General features: G+C 31.5%; 1 protein-coding gene across 6 annotated transcripts in view; it reads left to right on the forward strand.

Annotated features, from left to right (window-relative positions):
• RPS6KA3 (ribosomal protein S6 kinase A3) overlaps positions 1-21,979 on the forward strand; it is a 91,164-nt gene that overhangs the window by 40,918 nt on the left and 28,267 nt on the right. For all 6 annotated transcript variants that reach the window (XM_074300937.1, XM_074300938.1, XM_074300939.1 and 3 more), the window contains 9 exons: positions 719-800; positions 6,669-6,749; positions 7,962-8,041; positions 8,629-8,735; positions 16,960-16,997; positions 17,179-17,321; positions 19,540-19,610; positions 20,745-20,833; positions 20,958-21,022. In XM_074300937.1, the coding sequence (XP_074157038.1) occupies positions 719-800; positions 6,669-6,749; positions 7,962-8,041; positions 8,629-8,735; positions 16,960-16,997; positions 17,179-17,321; positions 19,540-19,610; positions 20,745-20,833; positions 20,958-21,022 (756 nt within the window). The remainder of the gene's footprint in view (positions 1-718; positions 801-6,668; positions 6,750-7,961; positions 8,042-8,628; positions 8,736-16,959; positions 16,998-17,178; positions 17,322-19,539; positions 19,611-20,744; positions 20,834-20,957; positions 21,023-21,979) is intronic.

Below are 21,979 nucleotides of genomic sequence, written 5' to 3' on the forward strand. Positions count from 1 at the left end.
AGGTTATCCCTCAAATCCTCACCAAGGATTTCAGTTATCTGGGCTATCTTATTACCATGAATCATGCAGAGTAGGCTTTATCCACATATAAATTGGTTGACTTAATACCACACAGTATTTTGAAAACAACCAAACTATTAATAAATATATTCACCATATCTAAAGCTTTCTATTTCTTTCATGAATTAAATGGACATTTATCATTTTATACACATTTGACTCCTAGGCAGGACCTCTGACTACAAGACCTCAAACCCCAGGTGGGATAGGGGTAAAGGGTGGCACAGAGGGAAAAGTCTGTAGAATAGTTAGTTTATGTTAAGCCAGAGCAGATTGTTTATTTTGTTAAAACAATAAGATGGTTTAATCCTAATTAAATATTTGAAAATTATTTATATACAAAATGATTTTTGCCGTAAGAAATTATAAATGAAAACTGTACATCATACAATTGTACAGGTTATCTTTAACAAGTGGAAACCTCATAATTATAACTTTTATCAAATTGCCTTGTAGACTAAAACTATAAGGTTTACTGTGTGTAATTGTTAAATTTGAAAAGATACAATTCTATCCATAATTTATGTGCATCCATCTAATAATATACTACAGTATAATGTATTTAGGTTATATTATATTTTGACTTACTATATAAAAGAACAGTTTTATAACGCTTATATTTTTAAAATTTTGTGGATTTTTTTTTAATATCAACTAGGTATTTCTAGTAAAAAAAATCTCAGGATCTGATGCTAGACAACTTTATGCAATGAAAGTATTGAAAAAGGCCACACTGAAAGGTAAGTGCTTTTTGAAGTTCTGAATTTTATTTAGCATGGATTCCTACTTAATAACTTTAAAAAAAGTTATACCAACTTTTCATAATCTGTTTTTATTTTCCTTCTTAAGTATAAGATTTTTTTGGTAAATCTTTATCAAAATGATCTGGAAGCATATGAAAAGTAAGAATGCAGATGGCTGGCTTTAGAAGTTCTAGCTTACTCATAAGTTGTATCCTTACTCCCAGATGTAGACCTGGCAGCCTACAGGACTACACCTATGGGTTTGATTTTCTGCTTTGTTTTAAATTGTTTAGATTTCTTTGTGCACCCAGGGACTTTTGGTAAGGTATAGTTTTTATAATCCAAGTAAATATAGTATGAAATCTAAAGATTTCATTTTGAGGGATTTTGGTCTCATATCTAAAGGTTCTGGCTAGATGCTATAATGATAATGGAAATTGGAAAATTGGAAAATAGTGCCATATAATGGAAAAAGACTTACAGTGAAACTCAAGAAACCTGATTTCTATCACAAATTAACTAGAACCTTGATTAGTTCTCTTCATCTTTTACCTTCAATTTCCTGTATCTGAACTATATTTTAGCTCTAAAAATAGAATTCTGTGATTACTATTATTCTTAAACTTGATTTTTGGAGGCGGAAAGTTGGGACAAGTTGAAATAGTCCAGCTATTATGTAAATTCAAGGTGAGGTTATAGTTATGGGTGTACCAGAAAGCAGAACTGAACAGTATCATAGGGAAGGAAAATAAAATTTGTCAGATAAATGAACATAGGGAGAAAGGAACAATTAATGTGTGATAGTTGATTTCAAAAGAGTAACATGATAGATTTGTGTCATCTTAGCTAAAAATTGAGCTAATTTTAAAATAAGTTTGACCCCCTCACTTCTCAAAATGTAGACGATAAGTTTATAGACATTTCTCTTAAAACAGATAATAGTAATTTATCAACTACAGGGGAGAGAGGCAAAAAAAAAAAGTTTAACTTTTTTTAAAAATTACAAAATTTTATTTTCCACATATACATAAAGATAGTTTTCAACATTCCTTTGGTTTTGTTTGTTTGGGTTTTTTTGGGAGACAATTGGGATTAAGTGACTTGTTAGTGTTAAGTAACTAATTAATGTTAAGTGTCTGATGATCAGATTTGAACTCAGGTCTGATCTCTTGACTCCAAAGCTGGTACTCTGTCCACTGTACCATCTCACTGCCCAACATTTATTTTTGGAAGACTTTCATGTTCCAAATATTTCTCTTTTTCTCACTCTTCCCTGAGACAGGAAGCAATCTGATAAAGATTAATTATGTGTGGTTCTTTTAAATATATTTCTTAGGGAGCAGCTAGATGGTGCAGTGGATAGAACACCGGCCCTGGAGTCAGGAGGACCTAGTTGTATGACCTTGTTACTTAACCCCAATTGCCTCACTCTCCCCACTCAAAAAAACACAAAAAAACAAAACATCACATTTCCATATTTGTCATGTTGTGCAAGAACAAGACTAAAAGGGAAAAATTAAGCCATAAGAAAGAAAAATAACCAAAAATGAAAAAACTGCTTTGGTCCATATTCAGTATCCATACTTCTCTCTCTGGATGTGAAGGGCATTTTCCATCTGAAATCTATTGAATTTACCTTGAATCACAGAATTGTTGAGAAAAGCCAACTCCATCACAGTTGATCATCACATAATCTTGTTGGAGCCATATACATTTCATTTAGCATCAGTTCATGTAAGTCTCTCCAGGCCTTTCTAAAATCATCTTCCTGATCATTTCTTATAGAACAATAATGATTCCATTACATTCATATATAATAACATATTCAGCCATTCCCCAATTTGTGGATATTCACTTTTTCTTGTTACTACAAAAAGGGCTACCACAAACATTTTTGCACATGTGGGTCCCTTTCTCTCCTTTAAGATCTTTTTGGGATACAGACCCAGTAGAGACACTGCTGGATCAAAGGAAGGCACAGTATTATAGCTCTTTGGGCATAGTTCCAAATTGCTTTCCAGAATGGTTGGATAATTTCACAATAACACCAACAGTGCATTAGTGACTTTTTAATGTATCCTTCTGTAAAGTGAAAGGAAGACTTGTAGGGTGGTTAGGACCTTGGATTCCTCCTCTGTGACCTTTGTCTTCTATCTCTCAAACCTCATAGACTTTTGCCTTGTCTCAAAACAGTTTTTAATCCATAGAAAGAAAAATTCTATTTTAAAAGAATCTTTTTTATTAATGAGAATATTGTCAGGAATATTCCTTGAGAGGCAATAGAGATTTGGAGAAGCAGTGCCTAATTTTTTTTCATTTTTAGCTTTTGACAGATCTTAAGTGGAATTCATATTTCAGATCCATTTCACAAAAATAATGGCATCTGGGGGAGGTGGTAGGGGGAAGGAGAGGGAAAATTGAAACAAAAGGTTTGGCAATTGTCAATGCTGTAAAATTACACATGCATATATCTGATAAATAAAAAGTATAATTAATTAAAAAAAATAATGGTAAAGGGTCATCATCAGTTAAATTGGGGATTAAGGTAGTCAGGAGTCAGAGAAGGCTTCAGGAAAGGAAGTGGCATTTGGTTTAAGTTGTAAGGTCTGGTTAGGAACTTTTTAGACTGGAGAATTGCATGGAGGAGTAGAGAGAATAGAATACAGAAATGTTATGGAAATGGAATTTATAGGATCTGATATAAAAACTTAGGGAAAAGGAAAGAGTCAGATAGGAAGGAGACAGGTAAGTAGGAGAAGTACCAGAACCAGAAATAGGAATGTCAGAAAGAAGAGAAGGTTTTAAGAGAAAGATAAGAAACTCACTTTTGAACTTATTGAGTTTTAGTTGCCAGTGAGAGATCCAGGTGGGAGTGTCTTGAAGACAGTTAGAAATATGAATCTGAAATTCAGATGAGGTCTCAGGTAAAAGAAATAGAGAAGTGCTAAGAAGTTGGGAGACTGACATTTCAGAAACAAATAGAGGAGAAAATAACCAAGAGGAAAGTATATCCAAAGTCAGAAAGATCTTGCAGAATGAGAAAATTTAAAGACTTTTGACCTTGACAATAAAGACAGGATTGGTCTAGACTTGTGAAGGAGAAAGCCATATGCATATAGAAAGAGGATTATGGGGACTGACTATGAATATTATTTTCATCTTTTTTATTATTGTTTGCTTCTGTTTTTTTTCCCTTTTTGATCTGATTTTTCTTATGCAGCATGATAAATGTGGAAATATGTTTAGAAGAATTGAACATGTTTAATATATATTGGATTACTTGCTATTTAAGGAAAGGAGTGGGGAGAAAGAAGGGAGAAAAATTTTGAACACTGGATTGTATAGGGGTGAATGTTGAAAAACTATCTTTAAATGTATTTTGAAAAAAAAACTTTAGTAAAACATTAAAAAGAAAACGACAGCATTCGTCTTTGAACATTTATAATAAAGGAGAAAGTAACTTCACTCAAAGAACTTAATAAGAGGAAGTAGAAACATCTACAAACTAGCATTTCAATACTTCCTAACTCCCAAGTCTATACTCAATCTATGATAACTATAGTCTTTGACTAAAACAGTGATTTTCAAACTTCTGATCTATAAGCTATTCTCTTGTATTAATGTTTACAATTTAGTGGTTTCTTTACTTTTGTTTCTGTCATAAATTACGTTTCTCTTTGAAGTTTTATCAAAAGTTGTATTAAAAAGTTTTCTCATTACTTTTGGTAGAAATAAAAGATCTCTGATAATTTTTTTTTCCTCAGTGAAGTGTAGTCATAAACAGATTAAAAATCATTTATTTGAACTGTTTTTGAACCATAGAGACCTTAAGAGAATATCATAAAGCCCTTAAATCTGTTTTCTTGTTTCAGGCAAGGTTTAGATTTAGTAATGCACTACTACATAAGAAAAACTTATTCAAAGGAATGTAGCGACTTTGCCAGCATAGATCAGTATAACAAATTCCATTTTAGGGTTTGTAGTTTACCAGAGCAAAAGAGAACTCTCATTCTATTCTGAACCAGTATACTAATTAAAATTCTTGAACATAGGGTGATTTATATTTGCTCCTAGTACTTTTACATAAGCAAAAGAAACTAGGTCAAAGAATTTTTATACAATCTTACATCAGAAGAAATGAAGACTTAAGTGAATGAGACTCTGCTAATTTTCAACTCTGTTTAAACAAGGTCTCCTCAGTATTACATATAAGGAAATGTGGAAAATAAGACTATTTAAGATAGTAGTTTTATCCTGAAAGAATAGGAATACTAGATAAGCCCCTTCCCTATCTTTTTGAAATGAAAAATTGAGGTTGAGAGAGATTAAATAACTTTCTCAGTTTTATAGTTAATTAGCAGTAAAAGCAAGACTTACCTCCTGACAACTGAAGTGATATTAAATGTTAAGGAAAAAACAACTTATTGTTTTGATAACTAGATCAGAAGAGGTAAAAATGGACTCCTGCTGTGTCTGAAACTGTTGTGAAACTGTTGCACTTGCTAAATATAAAATAATAAAGGCCTAGGTGTAGATTTATATAGGTTACATTGGTTAACAAGTAGAGCTGAATATAAATAATATAAAATATATTTATATAAACAAATATATATATATATTATATCAACTAGATTTGTTGTCAATGTGATGGAAATGAAAGAGAAAAAACCTCAATAAAAGTTATTGGAAAAGTGGTAATAGGAAAGATTGGTTACACAGTAATGGAAAAGATAAAAAAAATCTTGGCTTAAATGCAGTGAGTTTTAAATATAAGCAGGACTTCCACATGAATGGCAATGCTGTCTAGGAAGAAAAAAAAACATTAATTTCCTTTCCCTGTTTGCCCAGCACTATTTCATTGTTCTAGCTATGAGGGCAGTGATTGCAGAATAAAAAGATCAGACTTTTACCTCTTCAATCTAATTCATCTCTGTCTGTATTTTTGTTTCCAAATTACCTCTTTAACCAAGTGACTAAAACATGTAATTTAGAGTAGAAGCCTATGTAGAAGCCTTACTCAAAGGGAATAATGAGAGGATGTGAAAAGAGCAGTCTGGTAGTGCAGTGGATACAGAAAACTCATCTTTCTGAGTTCAAATCTGGCTTCAAACACTTCCTAGCTGGATGAACTGGACAAGTCTCTAACCCTATTTGCCTCAGTTTCCTTATCTGCAGAATGAGCTAGAGAAGGAAATAGCAAACCTCTCTTGTCTTTTCTTAAATCTCAAATGGGGACATGAAGAATTGAACATGATTGAAAATAACTGAAAAATAACAGAACTACTACCAGCTCTACACCTTTCCACCACAAAACAGTACTCCTGTTGTCCAGATTTTATAAATTTCTGTCAGTAGCATAATTTTTTCTAGTCATTAAGACTCAAAACTTAATAGTTCAACCCTCTTGTTCTATATAAAATAGAAAAAGAATATTTCAGTGAATGAGACTGTTCATTTTCATTCCTCATATCCTAAATATATAAGGCCTTCATTTAACTCTTTTAAATTTCATCTTAATAGATTTGTCTAGATAGCACAGCCTATCATACAAAAGCTTTTTAATTCCTAACTCTGTCATTCACTGTGTTAGCAATTCCTCCCAGAAATTTATCAACCAATTTTAAAGCCAGTTTCTAATGTGCTTTTTTCTTTTTAAAAAGAAGGGGAAAAACATTTTTGAGCCATATTTGAAGCTTCAAGGAATTCTTCTTTAATATATTTAACTTATTAGTATTTTGTTACTTTCTAGTAATTCAGATGGCAAGAAATTTTATATTTATATTTACATACACATATATACACACAAACATGGCTTTAAAGATTTCAGAACTATTCTGATTCAGTTATATGGGCTGTATCTTACAGTTCGAGATCGTGTTCGGACGAAAATGGAGCGTGATATTCTGGTAGAAGTTAACCATCCATTTATTGTTAAGTTGCATTATGGTAAGTAAGTTACTGGAGAATGGGAGAGGTTACTATATATATTACATATCAATAAAGATAGGCTGGATTTATAAGTAGTTTCATTTACCTGTCCTACAACTATAGTTGCTTAAACTTAGATTGGTCATTCATTTTTATCCTTCCTGAAATTAAAATATTTACTAAATAATTCACAATTGTCTTAGAGTTACAAATAGAAAATTATTGTACAATTGCTTGATGCAGCCAATAATATGTCAAAAATTAAATATATGCAGAATTGTATTTGCTAATATCTATGTTTAGTACAGAAAACTTGATAAAAATTAAAATACAATACCTAAATAGTAGGCAGTAAGAGGTATGCATATGTGCTTGTGCGTGCATACATGTTTTAAATTTTAAAACTTATGCTACCATTTTTCCTATAGAAATACTTGTTTTAAATTATTCTTATAGTTCAACTTCTACCATTTTCCCTGGAGTTTGAGCTCTTATTGCTTTCTCCTCTATATTTAATTATGTTAGATTTAATATATTGTTTGCTATTTCCTACTCCAATTACTAGGTAGTGTTTGTAATAAAAGGAATAGTTTAATATAGAGAAATTTGTTGTGTTTTTGTTTCTGGGTTTTTTTGTTTGTTTGTTTGTTTTGCTTTACACTAACCTTAGTGTTTGAATTTATTTTGGATTAAAATTTAAGTTGATCTTGATGGCAAATATTCTAAAATATAGATTAATGTTTGAATAATAGCTGTAACTTGGTACAGTCTTAAAAATAGGAATGCCAGAGATAAATGTCGAGATAGTAGTAAGCTCTCCAGACTGTCTTGCCTTCTTATTATAAAGAATAGTGGCTCTTTTGGTGTGTGCCATGCTTCATTTTAAATAAATGGATGTTTTTCTTCATTTCAAGAATATTTTTTTTCTAAAACAGAAGAAAATAATATTTCATAAATTGATAGTTCATAACTAGTTAGAAAAGTTAATATATGAACTGCAGTCAAGAAAAACTAACAAGCTCTTATTGCTTCCATTTAATACTGAATTTTATATTTCTATATCAAGAAAAATTAGTGACTAGGACTGACCCCAATTTTTAAAGCTGCAGATTATTAGCCTTTTATTTTTTAATTCAAAAAATTTGATTAAATTTCCCAAATAAACACAGAGAAGAATAAGCTATATTGATTGGTGCTTATTAATATTTTCTCTTTAAATTAATATTTCAGCTTTTCAAACTGAAGGGAAACTATATCTTATTTTGGATTTTCTCAGGGGAGGTGATTTGTTTACACGCTTATCCAAAGAAGTAAGTAATTCTGTATTTATTCCTCCAATGTGCTATAACCTATCTCTGATACAAAATTCTCATTAAAGAATCAGTGATCTAGAATTATTTTCTTAATTTTTGGTTTTTGTCATGAGAATAAGGATCTTAACTCTAGAAAGGTAAATGACTAAAGCAATCTGCTGGCATTTCTTTCAGTTATGTCAGATAAAAAAGTAGTTGTAGGTGCAAAGATGTATTGCAAAGACATCCTTGAATGATAGTACAATTTCAGGAATCCAAACATGATTCTCTTATTTTAAAAGGTGCTGTGCATATAATAGGCATTTAACAATGTGTATTGAATGACTAGACAGCAGTAAAGTCATCGTAGAATTAAATTTTATGTAATATAATAATCTTTTGTATATTTCACATAGCCCTAGAAACTGAAATATTTGGTTGTTTGAATTAGTGCATAATAATAAAGTTCTGATAACTGATTAAAGTAGATGTAATCATATTTGCAAATTGTTTTTTGGTACCAGAACCACAGGATGAAAAACACTTGTTTTTTGTTTTTAATGCACAAAAATGAGCACTAAGTAGAATTTCATTTCTCTCTTTAGGTGATGTTCACAGAAGAAGATGTCAAATTCTACTTGGCTGAACTTGCACTTGCTTTAGATCATTTACATAGTCTTGGAATAATCTATAGAGACCTAAAACCAGAAAAGTAAGAATTGATTTTATTAAATGCATTAATTCTCCTTAATCTTTAAAACAGGAACAAAAATTTCAATTGATAGACAATGTTTTAAGCTTAAAATTTTAAAGCATGATTGTCAGCAAGATGATAACTGACATGACCAGTTCTAGTTTTATATAAAATTTTGATATATGTAACTCATAAATTTAGAAAAGCAAAAAGAAACTAGGTAGGAAAACTTTTAAAGAAAACAGTAGTGGGAGAGCAAGCATTCCAAACATGAGGCCCAGACATAGGATAAGAAGTGTCATGTTCAATGAACTGTAAATAGGAGTGTCACATTATTACAGAGTTCAAGGAAGGACATAAAGTGTAATAAGACTTAAAAAGCAAAAAGTAACTAGGTTATGAAGATCTTTAAATGCAAAAGAATACTGTCAATCCTTTAGATCATGCAGTCCATAGACCACATGCAGCCAAATTGAATTTAGGAAATATTTAATACAATAAATTAAAAATACATTAAAACAATATTAATATGTAACCCACAGAGATCTTCATATATGAATTATGTATGAAGTGGCCCATTTCTCTTTGAGTTTGACAGTGAGTAATAGGGAGCCAATAGTGCTTATTGAGGGAGTAGGAATCATGGCCAGATCTACACCATAGGAAAATCACCTTGGAAGCTGATTAAATGATAGATTGGAGTAGCAAAACACTTAACTTAAGAAAAACAGTTAGAAGGCAACATTAGTCATGGAAGATGATGATATGTGGTGGTATCTATATGAACAGAAAGAAGAGAAAATATAAGAGAAATGTTGTAAAAGTAAAAACAATTTCTGCAACCAGTTGGAAATATGGGAAATATGAGAATAGTTGGTTGAGGATGACATTAAGATTGTAAGCTTGGGCTGCCAGGGAGGATAATCGTGTCTTCGATAATGATACAAAGTTTAGAAGTGGGAAAAGTTTTTTTTTTAATTTTTTTTTTAATTCATTTTTCCAATTATCCCCTCCCTCCCTCCACTCCCTCCCCCCGATGGCAGGCAATCCCATACATTTTACATGTATTACAATATAACCTAGATACAATATATGTGTGTAAATACCATTTTCTTGTTGCACATTAATTATTAGCTTCCGAAGGTATAAGTAACCTGGGTAGATAGACAGTAGTGCTAACAATTTACATTCACTTCCCAGTGTTACTTCTCTGGGTGTAGTTATTTCTGTCCATCATTGATCAACTGGAAGTGAGTTGGATCTTCTTTATATTGAAGATTTCCACTTCCATCAGAATACATCCTCATACAGTATTGTTGTTGAAGTGTCCAGCAATCTTCTGGTTCTGCTCATTTCACTCAGCAACAGTTGATGTAAGTCTCTCCAAGCCTCTCTGTATTCCTCCTGCTGCTAATTTCTTACAGAGCAATAATATTCCATAACCTTCATATACCACAATTTACCCAACCATTCTCCAATTGATAGACATCCATTTAACTTCCAGTTTCTAGCTACAACAAAAAGAGCTGCCACAAACATTTTGGCACATACAGGTCCCTTTCCACTCTTTAGTATTTCTTTGGGATATAATCCCAATAACAGCAATGCTGGGTCAAAGGGTATGCACAGTTTGACAACTTTTTGGGCATAGTTCCAAATTGCTCTCCAGAATGGCTGGATTCTTTCACAACTCCACCAACAATGTATCAGTGTCCCAGTTTAGTGGGAAAAGTTTAAAGTAGAAAAATGATAAGTATTTTTTGGACATACTTGTATTTGAGATGCCTTTTAAGACTTCCAAGTCTAGATTTCTGAGTTACTATTGGACATTTGTGACTATAGCTCAGAAGAGAGAGTCTGGTTCAATAGGTCTGGAAATCATTGAACTCCTTGGTGCTGATAAGATTACTGAGTTAAATAATACAAGCTTTCAAATAAATATTAAGGGAATTTTTTAAGGTGTTTTGAAAAGTCAATAAGGAAAAGTAAAACAAACCCAGAAATTCTATAGATAGGAGAAGAAATGGAAAAATGTATCATTATGCTTAATGGCTTTGAAATTGTTCAAACAGCACCTTCCCAAAAAGCATTAAAGAAAGTTGTCTGGAAGCAAATTTTGCAGCTCATCTAATATAAACTACTTTGGAGAATAGGGCAGAAAATCTATTAAAAACTAGAATTTTTACTCTGTTCCTTGGAGAACCCAGCTGAGATTTGATAGTATACATTTATAGTGGGCCCAATCAGCAGTTCTGTGATTTTCTCCATTTTCATTCAGGAGTACATAAATAGAAGAAAAGGAAGTAAATGCTGGCAGTAAACTAGGAGATGGGGTTTGGTTAGGCATGACCTGGAGCAGAGTAGAATAAGGGAACGAAGGCTGGAGGATAATATCAAGTAGAGCTGGCTCACCTTCTATGTGAAGGGAAGATTATTGTTAGTATCATAGTTTGGGAATATACCAAAATAGTTTAGGAGAGAATTGAGGTGTGGAAATAATAGAGATCATAGTGATGATAAAAGATAAAGTTAGGCATCATAATGCAGAGGGAAAGATGGAGTTGTAAAAGATTACAGTCAGATACAAGAATTTCAGAGTACCAGAACAAAGAAATGAAATGCTAGATGGTGACAAAAAGATCTAAAATTATGACTCGGAGTGATTTGGCTGAAGTTACACAAGCAACAAGAATTCAGATTTTAAAGTAAGTCTTCTTACTCCAGATCAATGTCATTTTGCTTTGGTATAAAGTATTTTGTTTGAAAGTCAACATTTATTAAGCATCTTATGTGCTAAGTATTGTGCTAAGGGATACAAAGAAATGCAAAAACAATAATCATATAGAGGAAAATATGCACACACATGATATGTACAGGATTAAATGGAAATAATCTCAGGCCAAAAACACTAGCATTGATGAAGACCAGGGAAATCATCATCTTTTTTAAAAAAAATTTTCTTTTTCTTTTTTTTTTTTTTTTTTTTTTTTTTTTTTTTTTTCTGAGGCAATTGGGGTTAAGTGACTTGCCCAGGGTTATACAGCTAGGAAGTGTTAAGTGTCTGAGACCACATATGAACTCAGGTCCTCCTGACTTCGGGCCTGGTGCTCTATCCACTACACCACCAAGCTGTCCAGACCAGGGAAATCTTCATGTAGAAAGTAGGACTGTAACTAAGATTGAAGGAACTGGAGGAGCCAGGAGGTAGAAATGGCAAGGCAGATTCTTTCATCCCTGAAAAGATTTCCATGGATGAAGAACAAACAACCAGTAAAAATATACAGAGTTGGGAGATGGAATATCTTATTTGAGAAACAGAAAAGAGGTCAGTGTCTAAGGATAGTAGAGAAATAAAGTGACTGGAAATGTAAGAGAGGTCATTCACCTGTTTAATTTTTTATTTACTTTATCTTGAGAAATAAATTAAAAGCAAAAAGTAATTTTTAAAAAAATTTCAGCAAGATAAGACATAACAGAACAGTGGTTCTCAAACTTTTGTTCTCACTATCTTTATGCAATTAAGAATCATTGAAGTTGTCCAAAGAGTTTTTGTTTATGTGGGGGTTGTATTTATAGATACTTACCTTATTAGAAATAAAAACTAATTTTGAATTTGTAGACTCTCTGAAAGGGTTTCAAGGACTCTCAAGATTCTCTGAACCATACTTTGAGAAGTATTGACTTAGAGCAAAAGTTTCTTGAAGGCAGTATTTGGTAATAGAAAGATCATGAATTGGAAAGTAGAAAATCTGAGTTGCTGTCCTTAATGAAATATTTGACTTTGGCCAAGGTATTTACCATTTAACATTCCTCATCTTTAAAATGAAAAGTTTGATGTCTGAATCCTATTTCAGTGCTTATCTTCTGAAGGTGCTGTTTAATTGTTTTATATATTTTTTGTGTTTTTACTAGGTGTGTTATTACTAGGTGAATTTCACTTATTTCTATTTACTTCCAAAGACATCTTTGTAGTTGATTTTTGGTTTGGTGTGTTTTTTTGTTTGCTTTGTTTTGTTATCATTTTCATAATATCTAATTGCAGTGGCACAAAATTTGGTTTCTGGTAAAAATAAACAAGGTCATATGACGTCCTAGGAAAAGTAATTTATTCAATAGGAAAAAACATTCAAGAAGAGAAGACTATTATTGAATAAAAGAAATATTTATATCTGTGATGTTCATATCTCTGAAGTATTTGTGTAAACCACTATGTTTGTAGAACTATATAAACACAGATCTTGTGTCATGGAATTGAAAGGAAAATTTGATAAGAGTTCAAGAATCCTCTTATTGTAACTCTATTATCCCATTTAGGGGTCAGTTCTACACTTAAGAAAAATACCTTGGTAGCTGATTGGAGGATGATATACAGTAGGAAGATACTTGGCTTTGGAAGAACAGTTAGAAGGTAGCAGTATAGATCAGGAAAAGGGTAATAAATATCTAAATTATAGTGCTGGCTATATGAAGAGAGAAGGGAATTTGTGTATGTGCTTTGTATTTGTGCATGTATGATATGTAGATATAGATATATGTATTTTTGTATGCAAATATTCATGTATTGGTTTTTTTTGTTTGGTTTTTTTTTTGTTTTTTTTCAACTAAAATTCATTGATGTAGTAAGTAAGAGACTCTCATACTGGCTTTATTATTCTGCCTTTTATCCGTGCTGGCTTCATTGCCCTGATGCAAATCATTTAATTTGTTAGCACTCCTACTCTCTAAGACTAAATAGCCAAACAGTTCTAAGACTGCATTAGTAGAGTGAATTTCCTCATCAAATAAATTAGAAGTCTGAACTAAAATTATATATATAATTGAATGTTTTTCCAAAATAAGTTGTTAAATCAGAACATTTTCATTGTGCCATTCAGATGTTTTTCATGCTTAGAATGTCCAGATTTTATATTAGAATTTCCTTTTAACAAATGTTGCCAATCATAAGTTAATACTAATAATAGTGTAAATAAAATAATCCCTATTTGATTCACTACCATAGTTTATGCCAACAATGGGAGACCACAGCTAAAATTGTTTTAAAGAATTTAGAGGCCATTAGATTCATATAGTCATTTCTAGTTGTACTATCCTATCTTTTCCAAACATATGCCACATTATTTCCTTTCATAAATATTCTGGTCTTACAAAATGACCTTATTTATTGTTCCATATACATAGCAATCCATCTCTTGTGTCTGTAATTTTACCCTGATTTTCTGTCCTTCATGTCTAGAATTCACTCCTTCTTCATCTCGTTAGCAGAATCCCTTTTTTCCTTCATGACTTGGATTAACTGCAACTTTATATATGAACTTTCCCTACATCCTATTTAGCTGGCAATACTTCCTCCCACAATGATGTTTTGCATATGTCTGTATGTTTACATTTTCTCCCTTTGCTAGATCCTGCATTTATCAAAGGCAGGAATTGTTTTACTTTTACTTTGAATCCCTAATACCCACCTCAATGCCTGGCAAATAGTAATAAGCCCTTAATAAATACTATTGGTTGGTTAATTATTGTGAGTACATTCATGTATGTGTCACTTTTTTCTTCACATATTAAAATAAAATATAATCTGTCAGGATGGCAGTAGATTTTTGAATCCCCAAATGACCAAATGTATTTCATTATAATATGAATAAATGCCAAGTCCTTAGGATTCCTTCAGCATTTGACAGCTTTTTTCCTTTAGTCATCAGCTTCGACCTATACCTTTTTCAAAACCATAAATACCATCCAAACATTTTCTGATACTTTTTTAAAAAACTATTATGATTTGTTAAGTGAGAGCAATAATGTCATTTCCTTAAGGAATCAACTTATTTTGGGGATAAGGTAATTAAAATGAAAAGGTAAATAAGCTCCAGGCCTTATACACCCTCCAGATCTATTTCTCATCCAGAAAGTTTCTGTTTTGTGCAAAGTTATCCATTATTTTGAAAAATATCTTTGATGAGCAAGTGGGCTGAAGAGACCTCTTCATGGACTGAAAACCCAGGATAACATTTGGGATCATGTTTTTGCACATCAGTACAGATTATGGGAACTGTTACAAGTTCTTTTTCTTTTCCTCACAATTTTTCAAACAGAAATTTGTTTTGCTTTTCTTCCCAGGGAGATAGAACTGAACATTGATATAATTGAAATCCTTCCCAGGGGTACTTCAGAGTAGCAGTCTAGCCCTTGTTAGCATTTTCTGCAATGTTGAGTCCAGTTGCTGAAAATGGTTCACATTCTCATTCTAGATTTATTTTTCCCAGAATGACTTAATGATATATTTTGTTCTAACTTCCATTGATATGCATAAACTTAAATCCAAAAAAAGGACTATACAAAACAAAAAAGTACTGCATATAAAATGCCACTCTGTTGTTAGCCAATTGTTAAGCAGTATAAACTAGGTATACTGTCTTCTACAAAGCAGTACCAAAGTTAACATTCCCATCTAGGGCACAGTTCAACAGCAGATTACTAACACAAGTTTTAGATTACATGCTTCATCATAATCAGTTTTTTGCTGCTTACAGTGCTAGAATTTTACTAGTACTAAAATTTGCATTTATTTACTTAGTCCTACTCACTGTTGTAACTTAAAATAACAACCCTGTAGTAAGACTGCAATAAAATATATTAAGGCAGAAGTATTATAGCTCCAAGTGAACAGATCAAGAAATTAAATACTTCAGATCAGAGTGTTGCTGTAAATGGTACATCTATGACTCAAACCTAGTTTTCTGACTTTTAACTTTCATTTTCCTTTCATTATATAGCGCAATTATATATCTAGAAAGTGAATGCCAAATTTTGGGGTCATAGGGTTAGAGCTTTTTTTGTTTGTTTGTTTATTTTTGTAGGTTTGTTTTGCTAAATTTTTATAATTTTTTTTTTTAGACCTAGAAGATAATCTACTGTGACTAGTCAGTAAATACCACACAGTCAGTTGATGGATTTTTTTTTTCTCACAAAAAAAAAAAAAAAACCAACTGTTATTTAAATAGAGCAAAAACACTTCTTCCAGATTACTTATAATTATAAATTTTGTTCAAAAGATATAAATTGTTAGCACTGAGAGCTATTTGGGGTTATAAAATTTTTAATTAAATGTTAGAAAATCTCTACTAAGATAGAATCCTTAACTTTAGATCCTCCACCTTTCTCCTTTCTTCTTCATTAGAATGTATAGTACTTCAGGGGAACAATTATTTTTTTGCTTTTGTATCTCTAACGCTTGGCCTATTACTTGCCACACAGTTAATTGCCAATTGGCTGACATTTATATACAACTTTTTATATAAAATCAAGAGGTTCTACACATCTTCATGAGAATTAGCTTCAAACATTTTTACTCCAAGACCCTAAAGTATATAGTAATAAAAACTGATAAACCTGAAACTACAGGTGAACAATATGCTTTTTTTAAATGAAATTTATATGTAATAGTGACATAGTACAAAGCATTCAAACCATTTACTTCCTTTACTCTTACTTCCACCTCCAAAGAGTAGAGTCAGCCTCTGGAAGCTAATAATTACTTATCACACAGTGGCTCATTGGTAGCAGGAGGTGAAATTCCCACTGCTGCCATGGATTGGGCTTGCTAATGAAGGTACCAGGTCTTCTTCACTTTAATAAAAGTTTCCTATTCTCTCTCCCCTTTCTGCAGAGTTCTGTTTATACAAATTTGGCGACCAATATATTACAAATGAGGCAATAACACGTGATTAGAGAAATTTGCTTTGTGATTTAAAGTTTTGGAATCTAACTGTAAATGATATGTTGAATATATAGCCAATGGCATTTCCAGAGCTGCTTTTGTATTTAGTGGTAGCTATTTTTAAGTTTTTCTGGATCATTCACATAATATCTTTATCTTTGACATTTGGAATTATTTTATCGAAAAATCATATTAGAATAATAATAGCATGTATTAGTATAACACCTTGGCTTTTCACAAAATAATATCATGATGGCTATATCACCTTGTGGGTAAAAAAAGTTGACATCTACTGATATTTTTCACAATGCCATTCAGCTCCCCCAATCTTGTAATTGCCTTCCAGGTACAATTTAAAATGTTGTTTCCTTTCTCCCTCCCCTAGTATTATCATTTATTTTTGGAGGTAAAGATAGTTTCATTTTAGCTACTCTGTGACAAATTCATCTGTGAAGTTAGTTTAATATATTGAATGTTCTACAAACATGAGATAAAAGATTTTTAGACTTTTGTGTTCTCTTCCAGTATACTACTTGATGAAGAAGGCCACATCAAGTTAACAGGTAAATATAAATCTTAATTTTATTAAAGTATTATTTCCTATTTATTATAATTTGCATTTCCTTTTTAGAGAAAATTCCTGAAATAAATAATAATTATATATCTAAAAATAAAATAATATAAATTGGAGATTGTTTTAAGTGTTAAGTTCAGGAAAGTAATAAAGTTGATCTTTTTAAACAGATTTTGGCCTAAGTAAAGAATCTATTGATCATGAGAAGAAGGCATATTCTTTTTGTGGAACAGTAGAATATATGGCTCCAGAAGTAGTTAATCGACGAGGTCATACACAGAGTGCAGATTGGTGGTCTTTTGGTGTTTTGATGGTAAGGTTTTGTTTATTAAATAAGAGCAAACATGGTATTAGTTGCTAGGGAGGAGAATAAGACTATGTTAAAAGCCATTTATTTTATATTTTGATTTCCAGTATGTAGATTTAATAGTAAGTTTACTTTTATAGTAGATTGAAACAAGTCAATCCCTTCATAAAAGCCTTTCTTATTTTAATAACTAAGGTAAGAACAGTCTATTATGTTACACAGTGTGAATATTTTCAGCAATATTTGTTACACAGATAGAAGAACTCTCTATCAGGAGGGAAGAAATGTATATAATCCCAAGTTTTCTACTTAGGCTGTCAGGAAATGAAAACTGGCTAATGTATCAGTAGCTTTTTCCACTGCTTTTACATTGTGAGAACCTAGATGAAAAATACTTGTTTCTTTTGAGGAGAGGCAAAGGAAGCATTTTCTTGTATTTTAAATTAATAGCCAGATGTTTCTATAAAAACATAATAAGAAAGAAATGAATCCTCAAAATCCACAGGGATGTATCTTCTTGATATCTCTGTGTCTTTTGACAGTATTGACTGCTACTCTTTACTGGATATTCCTTTGCTGAATTCCATCAAAATTATACTTTCCTAGTTCTTTTCTTATGTTTATAACTCTTTCTTTGTCTCATTCTCTTTAGCCTTTTGACATGAATTTTCCTCAGAGTCTGTTTTGGTCGTCTTCTATTCTTTGCCTTATTTCATTCCATTTCCAGGGTTACTATTACTATGGAAGTTAATGACTCGCTAATGAACCCTCTTCTGAGCTACAGATTTCAATTTCCAACTACCTTTAGAACATCTCTACTAATTATCTAGCATCTGACGCTCAGTATGCCTAAAACCATGCTTCCCTTTAATTTTGCTATTTCTTTGTTACCACTATTTACCTAAACTCCCAGGTTTCTTATTTTGGGTTATATTTGCTTCAGCCTTTTTCCTCATCTCTACAATCAATTACCAGGGCCTGTTGATTACATCTGAACAAAATTGACCCCATTCTTTCCTCTTCTATGTTACCCATTGCCCTCATTTCAGTAGACAAAAATTCCTGCTGATTTACTTTTTTTTTAATCCATTCTGTGTGCTCATCTGTAAAAGAGGGATTTAGATAGTGTCTTTTAAAGTGTCTTCCAACTCTTAAATTTATGATCCTGTATTCCTCTTGCCGCCAGAATCATCTTTCTTATGTATAGAAATGATGTCATTTTTCTACTTAAAAGGCTAGGGAGATTTTCTGTTTCCTTCTGAATAAAGTTCATATTCCTTTGCCTGACATGTAAGACTCTTCATAATCTGTTACTACCTTTCCAGTCATATCTTATAGATAGTTTCCCCCTCCCATACCCTAAATTCTAGTCAAATCAGTCTGTTCTCTTCTCTCCATCTCTTTCTTCCTCTTTCCCCTTTGCCTGCTGCTATTGCTTCTTGTGCCTGGAGTGTTGTCCTCAGTCTTACTTGTTTCATCCAAGTGCTCCTTTCTTCCTAAAGCCTGTCTTGAATCACCCCCATTCAGTAAAGGCCTTCTGCCTTCTCACATAATAAGTACTTTGTTTTATGACTAATTCATTAACTACCTAATATTGTCAATGCATTCATAATGTTTTTATTTTCCTAATTTTCCTGTCATGATGCTTCCTTTTGTTAGATTTTTTTTCTTATTTAAGTTTTTTCATTTTTTAAATAGTTTAGTTCTATTTCTTTAGAGTAGAATTCTCCTACTATAAGCTATTCCTTTTCCATAAAAGTGATGTACAAAGCACTTTTTAAAAAGCATTTTACTTAAACAACAGAAGTGATTATACATTTGTATTTTTTATTCTACATTTTTTCTCCTGAATACTTTTGTAACTTTTTTTTTGAAAAAAGGGAAAAATAAAACCCTTGTTATAAATATATATAGTAAAGCAAAACAAAGTCATACATTGGCCATAATCACAAGCCATTCCTCAAACATTGAATATATGAATTTTGATGTGAATTTTTTTGCCAATTCTTCAAAAATACTTTTAAAAATTTTTAAATTTGAAAACTTTCAGCTAATAGATTGTGGGTTAAACATTTCTTTAAGATAACTGGCAAATGTTTACTAGTAATACATATACATAAATCGTATTACTAATTTCCTGGTTCTTTATATTGTGGCATTTTTTAGATTCCTTGTTTGGCAATCATCCATTTACTTGATGCAGCTAAATATTTTATTTTTACAGTTTGAGATGCTTACTGGTACTCTACCATTTCAAGGGAAAGACCGAAAAGAAACTATGACTATGATCCTCAAGTAAGTATTCTTATTTATACTGTACTATAAACTTAAAATGTTTATTTTATACTTCAAAAATCCATGATTTCATTGTTATTGGTGTTCCTTCCTTTAATGCTAATTGAAACTCCTCTACAGTTTGTGGATTAATCTTCAGGACTTGCTGTGACCCAAAAATACATCACACTGCAACCAACTTGCTGAGTTAAAGCTCTGATTTGAGCTACCATATTCATCGTGAAATAGACATAGTCAATCCAAGGGCCTTTTCAATGTAAGCTCCCGGTCTGCTTTATAAGACTTCATGGAAGTATTTTTACTTTAATAAATGACCCAGGCTGGAACATTTGAAATATTGTGAAAAATTCTAATTGGTATATAAAATTAGCAGAAAAATAAATATTACATTTATTGTGTGTTTTGTTGTTGTTTTAAAAAGAAAAATGTCCATAGCTTTATAGTACTATTAATGACAGCTAAAATAGTCCTATCTTATTCTATTTTGTTAAGAGGCAATGTAATATATAGAGAGCTGACCCTGGGGTCAAGAAGAACTATGTTCAAGGCTCACCTTTGCTTAACACTTATCAAATTACTCAACCCAGGTAACTATGAAATACAGAGCAGTGGTTGTTCTGCGGTAGTAATAGGATTTTCTTACCAAATCCTTGAATTTACATACATCATACATCCATGAATTCATAGGTCCCATCCAAAAACAAATGTCCCATTTTCTAAAAACCTTTTCACCATTTTATTCTGAAATTCAAACACACTAACATCAGAAGTATTATATTAATTTGCTCAAGGAAATACAAATTCTGTGATGATTCACACAGAAACTCTTACATCCTATCTTTTTTTCTTGAAAGTAGAAACATCTGTGTGTGACTTAGTTTTTATAAAATTACATTTTCAAAACATGTAACTTGAACTGAGTATTTTACATAAATGAAAGAATTGTATTTAATTGTATCTGTTTTCTAGATGTTGATATTAAAAGTTTCATGCGATTATTTTCTTAAAAGACTTTTCATAATCCCAAATAAATATTCAAAACAATTTCCCTAATTTGTAGCTTTTGAAGAAACTCTGGGAGTGATACAATAGTTGATTATTTACTAAAATTTTATATTGTTGTTTAATCTTTAGAGCCAAACTTGGAATGCCACAGTTTTTAAGCCCTGAAGCACAAAGTCTTTTACGTATGCTTTTCAAACGAAATCCTGCAAACAGATTAGGTAAACTTTTTTTACTTTTTGAAACTATTATTTTATGGTTTTAAGCCAGCCATTTGAGTAAGTAAATAATAAATAATTTTTCTTGCTTAATGAAAAAGCAACTAATCTTGGTGACTTTTGATAGGAGCAGGGCCAGATGGAGTTGAAGAAATTAAAAGGCATTCATTTTTCTCCACAATAGACTGGAATGTAAGTATTTAATAAAACTTTGCTTAATATGAAAGTGTAGTATACTGTAACTCTGAAATGAAAAAAAATGCTGACATAATTGTCAGGGGGTGTAGACTTGATTGTGTACTATTACTTGCTATGATCTTGGGCAAGGGACTTTAGTTTCCAAGATTTAGTTTCTGCATCTCTAAAATGAGGGATTTGAAATACAGTGTTTCTAACTCATACACAAGACTCAGTGCAGAACATTTCCCCTACATCAATTAGAATGATGTCAGTACTATTATCCATGTACTTCCCCAAATTTGTCTGTGTACCACAAAGGTATATCTTGGACTTTTTTTTCCCTTGTGCTCTCTTTATTGATGATCTTATTAGCATTCATATTTTAAAATATGATAGTTAAGTAGATGACTTCCAATTTTATAAATCCATTCTCTTTTTTTTTTTTTTTTTTTAATTTTCATTTTATCATTATTATTATTATTGGAATATATACATAGGACATACAGTTTGGTGACTTTTAGGTCTTTTTTTTTTTTTTTTTTTTTGAGAGGTAATTGGGGTTAAGTGACTTGCCCAGATCATACTGCTAGTAGTAGATGTTAAGTGTCTGAGACTAGATTTGAACTCAGGTCCTCCTGACTCCAGGGTTGGTGCTCTTTAAAAAAGGAGGTAGAGAAAGAATAGAAATTTATATAGGTATACGTATATATTTTTTCTTTTTAAAAATATATTATTATATTTTTCCAAATACATGCAAAGATAGTTTTCAACATTTACTTTTGCAAAACCCTTTGTTGCAAATTTTTCTCCCCCTCCCCAAGACAATAAGCAATCCAATATAGGTTAAACATGTGCAATTCTTCTAAACAAATTTCCATATTCATCATATTGCTCAAGAAAAATCAGATCAAAAAGGGAAAAAAATACAAGAAAGAAAACAACAAAAAAACAGGTGAAAATACTATACTT

This window comes from Sminthopsis crassicaudata, chromosome 3, assembly GCF_048593235.1.
Source record: "Sminthopsis crassicaudata isolate SCR6 chromosome 3, ASM4859323v1, whole genome shotgun sequence".
In the NCBI taxonomy this organism is placed as follows: Eukaryota; Metazoa; Chordata; class Mammalia; order Dasyuromorphia; family Dasyuridae; genus Sminthopsis; species Sminthopsis crassicaudata.